At 40.1% G+C, this 12,997-nt stretch overlaps 1 protein-coding gene across 1 annotated transcript in view; it reads left to right on the top strand.

Annotated features, from left to right (window-relative positions):
• Positions 1-12,997, top strand: part of WDR12 (WD repeat domain 12) — a 32,978-nt gene that overhangs the window by 14,200 nt on the left and 5,781 nt on the right. Inside the window, exons 6-8 of the mRNA XM_053597737.1 lie at positions 436-590; positions 2,224-2,269; positions 6,795-6,880. Of these exons, the coding sequence (XP_053453712.1) occupies positions 436-590; positions 2,224-2,269; positions 6,795-6,880 (287 nt within the window). The remainder of the gene's footprint in view (positions 1-435; positions 591-2,223; positions 2,270-6,794; positions 6,881-12,997) is intronic.

Below are 12,997 nucleotides of genomic sequence, written 5' to 3'. Positions count from 1 at the left end.
CATGCAAACTTTATGTCCACCTTGTATATATAGTGCTCAAGAAGAAAAGGATTATATAAAAAATTCATAAATTCGGGCGGCACCTGTGACTCAAAGGAGTAGGGCACTGGGTACATATACCGGAGGTGGTGGGTTCAAACCCAGCCCCGGCCAAAAAAAAAAAATTCATAAATTGGTGGGAGGGAATCTTAATTGAAATTATAGATGATACACATTTTCAAGTTAATGTAGAGTATGTTAAACTTATGTCCTGTTTTTGAAGACTCTTCCCATTACATTGTGTTAGCTTTCTTTTTAAAGGCTGGCTATATGAGCTTTTTATCTTTTTAACATCTTTTTCAACAACAGAAAATTTTAGTTCTTCAGTTTTAGAACATGATGCATCTAAAATTTTACCATGACTTGATTCTTATTCTTATGTTCTCCTTCCTTCAGACAGTTTGTCTTGCTTGTTATTGAGTGCCTCTATGGATCAGACTGTTATCTTATGGGAGTGGAATGTAGAGAGAAACAAAGTAAAAGCTCTACACTGCTGCAGAGGTCATGCTGGAAGTGTGGACTCTATAGCTGTTGATAGCTCGGGAACTAAAGTAAGTATCTAGTGTATTATTGGTGCTGTGTTAAATTAGATTGTGAACTTCATATTAAATATTTTTCTTTCTACATATATTTGTTGTGACTGGTCTACTTTCATAACAGTTGATGGCTGAAGAGTATTTTAAACCAAAAGTAAATATGCATACGATCAGAGATATAAAGATTTACTTCTCCAGTTTAGAATCTTCTATAAACTGCAGAATTTTATGAAATGTGCCAAACAAGTATTTTATTTATGTAACCTTCCTAAATCGTAGTAATTGACATATTTTCAATATATGTCATCTACTCTTATGCACTGTCACCAATTTAAAATATCTAGTTGATCATCTGAGCCTTAGCATACACTAAGGTTAGTGTTAACATAATTTGTCTTAGTATCAGTGCTTATCTACTCTTTATCATGACAAAATGGTAAAAGTTAGTGGAAAGGTGGGTGGTGCCTGTGGCTCAAAGGCAGGGCGCCAGCCCCATATGCCAGAGGTGGCGGGTTCAAACCCAACCCTGGCCAAAAACCGCAAAAAAAAAAAATAAATAAAAAAAGTTAGTGGAAAGGAAACAAACTGAAGGTAATACTATATTGATTTATGAGGGATTGCAAATCTACTTATAATTTGAAAGTTTCCTGTGTCACACTGAAATATTCTAGTCTTAGAAGTGTTACCTCAATAGTACTTTGCAGGGGTCCTCAAACTTTTTAAACAGGGGGCCAATTCACTGTCCCTTCAGACCATTGGAGGGCCAGACTATAGTTTAAAAAAAAAAACTATGAACAAATTCCTATGCACACTGCACATATCTTATTTTGAAGTAAAAAAACAAAACGGGAACAAATACAATCACACCACTGCATGTGGCCCGCAGGCCGTAGTTTGAGGACCCCTGGCTTAGAGTAATAGGATGTTTGAAGTATTCAAAGTTAAAGATTTAATCATTTTTCATATTGAGCCATAAAGGTTTACATGTTACTAAGTTCAAACTTAAGTGAATTAACTGTACCCTGTCTCTTGGATATAAGAGGCAGAAACTCAGCTTGAGCTTGTTTAAGCTTAAAAGAAAATTTATCAGATTATAAGATCTAAGGAAAGAGTGAGCAATCACATCACAAGAAGGATGGTGATTCTTTGGGGCCTCAAGAACCAGTGGAATGGAGGCTTAAATGTGTCCAGTGCACTTTATCTCTTTCTTGTCTCTCAGGTTGATTTTATTCTCTCGTCTCATACTGGATTTCTCCATGTAACAATAAACATGGCCTTCAGTATTTCCCAGGTTTTATATCCTATTTTATCTGTCCTTGGACTAACTTTAACTTTTTGGAATACAAGTTCTTTGAAAAGATCCTAAATGAGGAAGAGACCTAGTATAGGGTGGGCTACTGACCTACCTAAGCAACCATGGCCAGGGCACACCACCACATAAGAATGGCAGCTCCCTTGTTTGCCATGTGGGTTGATGGTACTACTTCCAGGGGACTAGGAAGTCAGGCAGAGAGTAGTAAAGTATTTCAGAGCCTATAAACCACAGAAATTAAGCAAAGTAAACATTTTTAAGTTTAATAGGAAAAAATGAGGTAAATAAGATAAATTTTATTGCCTATGCTTTTTCCCTTCACATACATCTGTTTAGTTTTGCAGTGGCTCCTGGGATAAGATGCTAAAGATCTGGTCTTCAGGTAAATTAAGTATTTCCTTTACTTTTATTAATAGTGTTTCAAAAATTTCAGTTTAGTGAAATAGAATTTTTTTTTGCGACAGGATCTCACTTTGTCGCCCTTAGTAGAGTGCCATGATGTCATTGCTCACAGCAACCTCGAACTCTTGGGCTCAAGCAATTCTCTTGCCTTAGTCTCCCATGTAGCTGGGACTACAGGCACCCGCCACAATGCCTAGCTGTTTTAGAGACAGGTCTAGCTTAGGCTGGTCTCGAACCTGTGAGCTCAAGTAATCCACCCACCTCGGCCTTCCAGAGTGCTAGGATTACAGGTGTGAGTCACTGCGCCCTGCCTGAAATAGCATTATTATTATTATTATTATTATTATTTTGAGATAGAATCTCACTTTGTCACCCTTGGTAGAGTGCTGTGGCGTCACAGCTCACAGCAATTTTTGGGCTCAAGTGATTCTCTTGCCTCAGCCTTCCAAGTAGCTGGGACTACAGGCACCCTCCACAACACCCGACTATTTTTGTTGTTGTTGTTGTTGTTGCAGTTGCAGTTGTCATTGTTGCTTTAGCTGGCCCTGGCTGGGTTTGAACCCACTAGCCTCAGTGTGTGTGGCTGGTGCCGTAACCACTGTGCTATAGGTGCCAAGCCTGAAATAGCATTTTTTAGCCCACATTTTTTCATAAAAATAGACTAAAGCTTTTTAGAACACATATATAAAAGCATAGTATGGCAACAAATTAGTATATTTCCTTGTGTTTCGATATATTTTTTTTTAATCTCACCACTACCTCACTTGTTAGACAGTGTTACTGAATTACTGCAATAATCAACAATATGTTTGGTACAATGGAACATAACTACATTAGTTCTCAAAGTTCCCTTTTTCAGGAACCTGGAAATAAGCAAAAATACCTTCTCAGATATTTTGACTCACTTACAGTCATTTTACTGTTAGAGGAATTTTGTACTTAAGGTAGTATCCTTTAAAAAAAACTTTATATGGGTGGTGCTGTGGCTCAATGAGTAGGGCGCCAGTCCCATATGCCGGAGGTGGTGGGTTCTAAACCCAGCACTGGCCAAAAAACCACAAAAAAAAAAAAAAAAAAAAACAACTTTATATACAGTTTACTAGGATTAGTATTACTTTGAAAACAGATTATAAGGAACAAAATGAGGGGGAAGGAGAAAGGACTCCTAGAAGAAGGTGCTTTGATAGTATAGTAAGAAGACACTAATGGGAAGAAAAGAGAAAAAAATTACACAGAGATATTTAAATTTTAAAACCTAGTGGCTAGAACTAGAGGAGAATACTTCCATTACTTCTAAGGGATCACTGTATTACACGGTATACTACCCCAACTCCAGTGTACAAGGTAAATTGAGAGGGTTCAAGAAAAGGTTTACCACTTTTAAATAATGTGTAAGATGGAAGGAAATATATAATCCATTTTAGTAGATCTCATAAAAATGGTTAAAGTAAACAACTTTGAGGCAAAAAGCAGTTCAGCTGAGAAAATTTTCCTTTTGTAAAATATTTTTTGATAATGCTGGGTAAATAAGATATTGTATATGATTAGATGTTATCTTGAAATGTTGAAAGGCTTTATAATTTAGTTAGAGAAAGCAGACTGATACTGATAAAAAAACAAAAACATTAAAATCTGTAGTTTTCTCTCTTTTTTTTTTTTTTGAGACAGAGTCTCACTGTGTCGCCCTTGGTAGAGTGCTGTCACATCACAGCTCACAGCAACCTCAAACGCTTGGGCTTAAGCGAATCTCAGGCCTCAGCCTCCCAAGTAGCTGGAACTACAGGCACCTGCCACAACATCCGACTATTTTTTTGTTGTAATTGTCATTGTTGTTTAGCAGGCCTGGGCTGGGTTTGAACCCGCCAGCCCCAGTGTATGAAGCTGGCACCCTAACCACTGAGCTATGGGCAGTGAGCCAGAAATCTGTACTTTTCAATCTGGGTGTGCTACCTAACTAAATGATGTTTAACATAACATTTCTTTTTTTTTTTTTTCTTTTTTTTTTTTTTTGTGGAGACAGTCTCACTTTATGGCCCTCGGTAGAGTGCTGTGGCATCACACAGCTCACAGCAACCTCCAACTCCTGGGCTTAAGCGATTCTCCTGCCTCAGCCTCCCAAGTAGCTGGGACTACAGGCGCCCGCCACAACGCCCAGCCATTTTTTGGTTGCAGTTCAGCCGGGGCCGGGTTTAAACCCGCCACCCTCGGTATATGGGGCCGGCGCCTTACCGACTGAGCCACAGGCGCCGCCCTTTTTTTTTTTTTTTTTTTTCTTAGGCAGAGTTTCACTCTGTGGTGTGGGGTACAGTTCCGTGGCATCATTGTAGTTCACAACAACCTCAGGCTCCCAAGTAGCTGAGACTACTGGTGCCTGCCACAATGCCTGGCTAGTTTTTCTGTTTTTAGTAGAGCTGGGATCTCACTTTTGCTGAGGCTGGCCTTGAACTCCTGAACTCTAGCAATCCACCTACCTTAGCCTCCCAGAGTGCTAGGATTACAGGCATGAGCCACCATGCCTGGCCTTTAATAAAAGTTAAAAAATTAAACAAAAAAAACCTGTGAAACACTTTTGTTAGAAAAGTAAAATAGCTGGCCAGGCATAGTGGTTCATGCCTGTAATCCTAGTAACTCTGGGAGGTTCACTTGAGATCAGGTATTAAATAAAGATCAGCCTGAACAAGAGTGAGACTGTGTCTCTACCAAAAATAGAAAAAATTAGCCTGGTGTGGTGGCACATGCCTATAGTCCCAGCTGCTTAGGAGGCTGAGGCAGGAAGATTGCTTGAGCCCAGGAGTTTGAGGTTGCAGTAAGCTATGATCACACTATTGCACTCTACCTGGGATGGCAAAGCCAGACTCTGTCTTAAAAAAAAAGGAGGCCCGGGTGGAGCCTGTGGCTCAGTGAGTAGGGCGCCGGCCCCATATGCCGAGGGTGGCGGGTTCAAACCCAGCCCCGGCCAAACTGCAACAAAAAATAGCCGGGCGTTGTGGCGGGCGCCTGTAGTCCCAGCTGCTTGGGAGGCTGAGGCAAGAGAATCGTGTAAGCCCAAGAGTTAGAGGTTGCTGTGAGCTGTGTGACGCCATGGCACTCTACCCGAGCATGGTACAGTGAGACTCTGTCTCTACAAAAAAAAAAAAAAGGGAGGCCCAGTGTGGTGGCTCACGCCTGTAATCCCAGCACCCTAGGAGGCCAAGATGGATGGATTGGTTGAGCTTAGGAGTTCAAAACCCTGTAACCACTAAAAATAGAAAAAAAATGAGGCAAGAGGATCACCTGAGCCCAAGAGTTTAAGGTTGCTAAGAGCTGTGATGAAGCCATGATACTCTTCCCAGGGCCACATAGTGAGACAGTGTCTCAAAAAGAAAAGTAAAATAGTTGAGGAGAATAAACATGGCTGAAATGCATCTCCTTTTGTCAGGTTTACCTTATTATTCCCTCCTTCGTTACATAAATGTAACTTATGCATATCTGTCTTAGAATTAGTAATAAGCAATTGTTCGTAGTTACAGCAAAATGATAAACTTTTGTAATGATGATCTTAAAGTCAGTGAGATTTCAAATTGGGTAGGTTTTAGTCTTTTAAAATACTTTATCTGGGGTGGCGCCTGTGGCTCAAGGAGTAGGGCGCCGGTCCCATATGCCAGAGGTGGCAGGTTCAAACCCAGCCCTGGCCAAAAACCACACACACAAAAAAAATACTTTATCTTTCACTTCCTCATTTTTTTTTTTTGAAGATTGGTATTTCAGGTATTATTTTTACATATAATTAGAGTCTGTTAAGCAAAATGGTGAGGAATGTCTGTTCCCTAGCCAGTTGTAATAACATGGAGAAACTGTATACCTAGAAGTGTAAAGAATTCTTTTATAGGCTCAGCGCCTGTTGGTTCAGTGGTTAGGGCACTGATCATATACACTGAAGCTTGTGGGTTCGAACCCAGCCCTGGCCTGCTAAACTACAGTGACAGCTGCAACAAAAAAATAGCCAGTGTGTTGGCTTGGCGCCTGTGGCTCAAGCAGCTAAGGCATCAGCCACGTATACCTGAGCTGACAGGTTCGAATCCAGCCCGGGCCTGCCAGACAACCAGGCCTGCAACCAAAAAATAGCAGGACGTTGTGGTGGGCGCCTGTAGTCCCAGCTACTTGGGAGGTGAAGGCAGGAGAATCACTTGAGCCCAGGAGTTGGAGGTTGCTGTGAGCTGTGATGCTATGTTACTCTACCCAGGGTGACAGCTTGAGGCTCTATCTCAAAAGAAAAAAAAAAAAAAAATAGCCAGGTGTGTGGCAGGTGCCTGCAGTTCCAGCTACTTGGGAGGCTAAGGCAAGAGAATTGCTTAAGTCCAAGACTTTGAGGTTGCTGTGATCTATGACGCCATGGTATTCTACCAAGGGCGACATAATGAGACTCTGTCTCAAGAAAAAAAAAAAAAAAGAATTATTTTACATAGTTTGCAGTTAATATTGACTAAGTTTTTAAAATTGAATCTAATTAATTGTCTATGATGCAGTGCCTACAGAAGAAGAAGATGAAATGGAGGAATCCTCAAATCGACCACGAAAGAAACAGAAAACAGAGCAGTTGGGACTAACAAGGGTAAATATTTGTGAAAACTGATTATACGTGGCTTAGGTCTGTATTGATGAATATATGACAGTTTAATGTGGTCTTTCTTATTTATATATCCTTTAGTCTTTTTTTGCTTCCTCAACCATAACTATACTTTCGTTTAGTGGGTTCGTAATTTTTTTTTTTTTTTTTTTTTTTTAATGTAAGTAGAGGGTTTATTTAGGCCAATTTGAGGACTGCAAACCGGAAGCATAAGTTCAAGTGACCCTGAATGTAATTTTTTTTTTTTTTTAAGACAGAGTCTCACTTTGTCACCCTCAGTAAAGCGCTATGGCATCATAGCTCACAGCAACCTCAACCTCTTGGGCTCAAGTGATTCTCTTGCCTCAGCTTCCCGAGTGAGTGGAACTACAGGCACCCGCCACAACACCTGGCTCTTTTCTTTCTTTTTGTTTTTTTAAGAGACAGGGGTCTCACTCTGGCTCAGGCTGGTCTTGAACCCATGAGTTTAGGCAGTCCACTCACCTCAGCCTCTCAGAGTGCTAGGATTATAGGCATGAGCCACCACTCTGGGCCTATTTTTATTTTTTTTAATTAACTCACTTATTTATTTATTTTTTATTATTATTTGGTTTTTTGCAGTTTTTGGCCAGGGCCAGGTTTGAACCCACCACCTCCGGCTCGCGCCCTACTCCTTTGAGCCACAGGCACTGCCCATCATTTACTTAAGACAGACTCTCACTCTATTTCCTAGGCTAGAGTGCTGTGGTGTCAGCCTAGCTCACAGCAACCTTAGTCAAATTCCTGGGTTCAAGTGAGCCTCCTGCTTCAGCCTCCTAGGTAGTTGGGACCACAGGCATGCACCACAGTGCCTGACTAATTTTTCTATCTTTAGTAGAGACAGGGTCTCGCTTTTGCTCAGGCTGGTCTCAAACTCGTGAGCTTCCTGCCTTAGCCTCCCACAGTGCTAGCATTACAGGCCTGAGCTGCCTCAGGCTGGGTTTGTAAAATTTTTTTATAAGCACTGTACTATTGCTATATTTATCTGAGTCTATTTCATTTTTATTCTTTTATATTTAGGGACAGGGTTTCTTTCACTGTCACTCAGGCTAAAGTGAAGTGGCACAATTGTAGCTGGGCTCAGTGATGACTTTCTGCCTCAGCCTCCTGGGTATTGTAGACTACAAGCATGTGCTACCACTTCTAGCTAATCTTTTTTTAAATTTTTTGTAGAAATGGAGTGTTGCTGTGTTGTCCAGGCTGCTATCTGAGTCTTTGAATATAGTAGCATTGAGCCAGGCTTATAGATTGGTAGGGTGGTGATTTATTATATTTTACTTCATGGTACATTCTAAAATAGGATTGTCACAAAGTTAAAGCATGCATTAACTAAAGTTAAGTGACTGTTTATTACCTGACTATTCAATATATTATTTGTTTTATACACTGAGGATATAATTCGTATTAGTGATGTTAGTTATATCGTCTAAATCATTAGAAACCTATGGTTTAACTTGTGATTTGATTGTATCATTCATCTTATACATCCTGTTAAATCAAACTCAGAAAGTTCATCTAGATTTTTTTTGTACTTTCAAAAAAAATACTAACAAAGATTGGCTTAGCATCGTAGCACAGTGGTTACGGTGCCAGCCACATACACAGAGGCTGGTAGGTTTGACCCAGCCCAGGCCAGCTAAACAACAATGACAACTGCAAAAAAAAAAAAAATAGCCAGACATTGTGGTGGGTGCCTGTTATGGCAGGTGCCTGTAGTCCCAGCTACTTGGGAGGCTGAAGCAGGAGAATCACTTAAGCCCAGGAGTTTGAGGTTGCTGCGAGCTGTGATGGCACAGCACTCTACCGGGGCAACAACTTAAAACTATCTCAAAAAAAAAAAATTAACAAAGATTGAATACATTCAAGGTATGCAATGTGATTAGATATATGTATACACTGTGTAATGATTACCACAATCAAATTCATTAACACATTCATTCCCACCCATGTTGTATGCATTCATCTTACAATTGCTAGTTTATGCCCTTTGACCAGCATTTCCCATTTCTCCCATACCCCAAAACCCCTGGCAACCATCATTCTGCTGTTCACTTTCGTGAGTTTGACTTCTTATCCAGATTCTTATTTATCCTATTTTTAATGAAGATATTTGTCATAATATGTTCTGACCTGTATTTACATTATGTTAAGGATAATAGTAAGTCAGGTTTAGGAAAGCATATTTTTCATGTGTTTTCTAATAGCTATAATGAACATACAATAAATCAGGCAACATTTGCATATCCGTTCTTTTGTTTTTTGTTTTAGAGACAGAGTCTCATTTTGTGAAGTGAGTACAATGGCATCAATAGAGTACAATGGCATCACAGCTCACAGCAACCTCCAGCTCTTGGGCTTAGGTGATTTCTCTTGCCTCAGCCTCCTGAGTAGCTGGGACTACAGGTGCCCGCCACAACACCTGGCTATTTTTTGTTGCAGTTTGGCCAGGGCCATGTTTTAACCCGCCACCCTCAGTATATGGGGCTGGTGCCCTACTCACTGAACCACCTACTCACTCACTCACAGGTGCCACCGCGCATATCCATTCTTGTAGTCACCAAAACGATACCTTATAAAAATTGTTGAAAATAAGGAGTAAAATGTGATTATCAATAATTCATCAAATAGAATGCAATAAATAATAGTACTTACTGGTTCCAACTCAAAGTAGTGATTTATAACTTTTTCATACATTTAAACATAGACTGCTGAATTGTAGGAGAAAAGATATGACACCTACTCAGCTTCGTACTCTGATAGGACAAATTGAAAGATAGAAATGTCTTAACAATTGGATATTGTGCCAGTGGTAATTTACATTTATGCATATCCCTGATCAAACCTCTAAAGAATTTGAGTAGGGAAAGATTTCTTGAGTTATAAAAGTGTTTGTTTGTTTTGAGACAGAGTCTTCCTTTGTTGCCCAACTCACAGCATTTCAAACTCTTGGGCTTAAGTGATTCTCTTGGCTCAGCCTCCTGAGTAGCTGGGACTACAGGCACCCACCACAATGCCTGGCTATTTTTAGAGATGAGGTCTTGCTCTGGCTCAGGCTGGTCTCAAACCTATGAGCTCAGGCAATCTACCCGCCTCAGCCTCCCAGAGTGCTGGAATTACAGGTGTGAGCCACTGGGCCTGGTCCTGAAAGTCTTCATACTTATCTTTTGGTGTACATATATCATCATTCTGCATATTTAGGGTTGCAGAAGTACAATTGCTGGGTCATATAAAGTGTGTATAATTATAACAACTTTCTGAGTGTTATCTACTGTTAAAACATTTTCCAAAAGAGTTGTATCATTTTACACTTTATCTAATAGTATATGAGAGCATAGTATTTGATATGGTCAGTTTATTAAAGCCATCATTGACTTTTAAGTAGCCTGTGCTTACATAACTTACTTTTTAATTCATTTCTTTATTTATTTTGAGACAGAGTTTCAAGCTGTTGCCCTGGGTAGAGTGCCAGAGGGTCCTAGCTCACAGCAACCTCCAACTCGGGCTCAAGCAATCCTCTTGCCTCAGTTTTTCTATTTTTAGTAGAGACGGGGCCTTGCTTTTGCTCAGGCTGGTCTGGAACTCGTGAGCTCAAGCTATCCATCCACCTTGGCCTCCCAGAGTGCTAGCATTACAGGTGTGAGCTACTGTACCTGGCCATAAACTTACTTTTAAAAAGTGTTATCATTTAATTGATTTTAGGTGGTGTGTAGCAGAATGTTAAGCCCTGGCTTTTTGATATTCATTTGTGAAATATCTGTATTTTTAGCCCATATTTTGAAAGTATGTTGCCTGTTTTACTGAGTTATAAGAGTTCTTTATGTATTACATATATCTTCTCCCACTCTACCTTGCCAACACCTTTTTTTAGGTGTTTACTTTTATAAGCTTGCTTCTATTGTTCATTTTATTTGAAATTAATTTTTTCATTTAGTTTTTTATAGGGCTTAAACTTACATGTTCAAAATTTACTCATTGAAGTCATGCCAGAGACCCTTGAAGTACAGATTACACTGAAAATGTTGCTGCAGTTAGAAATAATAGAAAAATTCATATTTTAGAGAAATAATAGAACAAAGGAGTAAGATATATCAAAAATAATCTGCTCTTTGCATTTCTTTCAGTCCCTGACTTGTATTAATGTGATTAAATGTCACCAAGCGGTTATTTTGCCTGTTATTTGCTTCTTCTGTTAAAATATAGTAAGGTTTTATTCTCTATAACTCAAAATTGCTTTTTTCCTTCCAGTACTATTCCACTTCAGTTGGTTTATAGTAACAGTGCCAATGTTGACTTTTCTTTTTTAGTCTTTTTTTTTTTTTGGTTTTTGGCCGGGGCTGGGTTTGAACCCGCCACCTCCGGCATATGGGACCGGCGCCCTACTCCTTGAGCCACAGGCGCCACCCAGTCTTTTTTTTTTTTTTTTTTTTTGAGATGGAGTCTCAAGCTGTTGCCCTGGTGAGGGGCCATGGTGAGATGATAAGTTATAGCAACCTCCAACCCTTGGGTTCAAGTGATCCTTTTACCTCAGTTTTTTCTATTTTTTGTATAGACGAGGTCTCACTCTTGCTCAGGCTGGAGCAATCCACCCGCCTCAGCCTCCCAGAGTGCTAGGATTACAGGTGTAAGCCACAGCACTCGGCCGACTTTTCTGCCTTTAAAAAATATTATACTGGTTGAGTGTGGTGGTTCACTCCTATAATACCAGCACTTTGGGAGGCCAAGGCAGGAGGATCACTTGAACCCAGGAGTTAGAGACCAGCCCAGGCAATGTAGTGAGATCATTAGCATGCAGTGTGACATGCCTACTGACGTAGCTACTTGGGAGGCTGATGCAGCAGGCTCACTTGAGCATAGGAGTTGGGGCTTTAGTGATCTCTGATCATACCATTTGCACTCCAACCTGAGCAACAGAGCAAGACACTATCCCCACTTCTTCCCTCCCATAAAACAGGAAAATTCAACTTTATTTTTTTGGTATAGCTGTTGGCTTTTGACAAATGCACAAAATCATGTAACTACAGTATAATCAAGATACAAAACAGTCCATTATCCCTCAAAACTCAATATTGCCCCTTTTTAGTCAACCTTTCCTGACAGCCACTGATCTACTCTCTATTCTGATCATTTTTTTCTTTCTCCTGCATGTCACATTAGTGGAACCACACAATATAGTGTATATAGTGGTCATCATCTTTTTTTGTTTGTTTCTGCTAAACCTTACGCCCTAAGAATATATAGTGTTTTGCATCAGGCCTTCTTAGCAGAAAACATTTGAGATTCTTCCATGTAATTATGTTTGTTTCTTTTAAATGTTTTTGTATGGATATACCACAGTTGGTTTAACCATTCATCAGTTAAAGGAGGTTGGGCTGTTTCCAGTTTGGCAGTTAAGAATAAAACTGCTGTCATATTTGTGTTTAGGTTTCTTGTGAACTTAAGTTTTTCATTCTCTTTGCTAAATACCTAAGAATGGGATATGCTTGATAAGTTTGATATGATAAGTTTACCTTTTTTTTTTTTTTTGAGACAGAGCCTATGTCACCCTTGGTAGGGTGCCATGGTGTCACAACTCATAGTGACCTCCAACTCTTGGTCTTAAGCGATTCTCTTGCCTCCGCCTCCCAAGTAACTGGGATTACAGGTGCCTACCACAACATCCAGCTATTTTTTGTTGCATTTGTCATTGTTGTTTAGCTGACACAGGCCAGGTTCAAACCCACCAGCCTCAATGTATGTGGCTGGTGCCACAACCACTGCGCTGTGGGCGCCGAGCCATACCTATTGTTTTGGCCATGTCATTTTGTATTCTAAATCCTTCTGGTTACCTCTATGTTATCTTTCCATTTTGTTTTAGATCACATCAGAGGTTGTCTGTTCCTCACTCCTCATCAGGTTCTTTTACTTCTTACAGGAAAATTTTAGGGCTAGGAGAGAGACCTTAGGGATCATTTGGTTGAGGAGTTGGCAAACTACAGCCCAACAGCCAATTTGGCTGTCACCTATTTTTGCAGTTTGTTTTTTTTTTTTGGCCAGGGCTGGGTTTGAACCCACCACCTCCAGCATATGGGGCCAGGGCTTTACTCC

Source organism: Nycticebus coucang, chromosome 7, assembly GCF_027406575.1.
Source record: "Nycticebus coucang isolate mNycCou1 chromosome 7, mNycCou1.pri, whole genome shotgun sequence".
NCBI lineage: Eukaryota > Metazoa > Chordata > Mammalia > Primates > Lorisidae > Nycticebus > Nycticebus coucang.
Note: the sequence above shows the minus strand (reverse complement) of the source record. Positions and strands in the feature narration are given on the sequence as shown.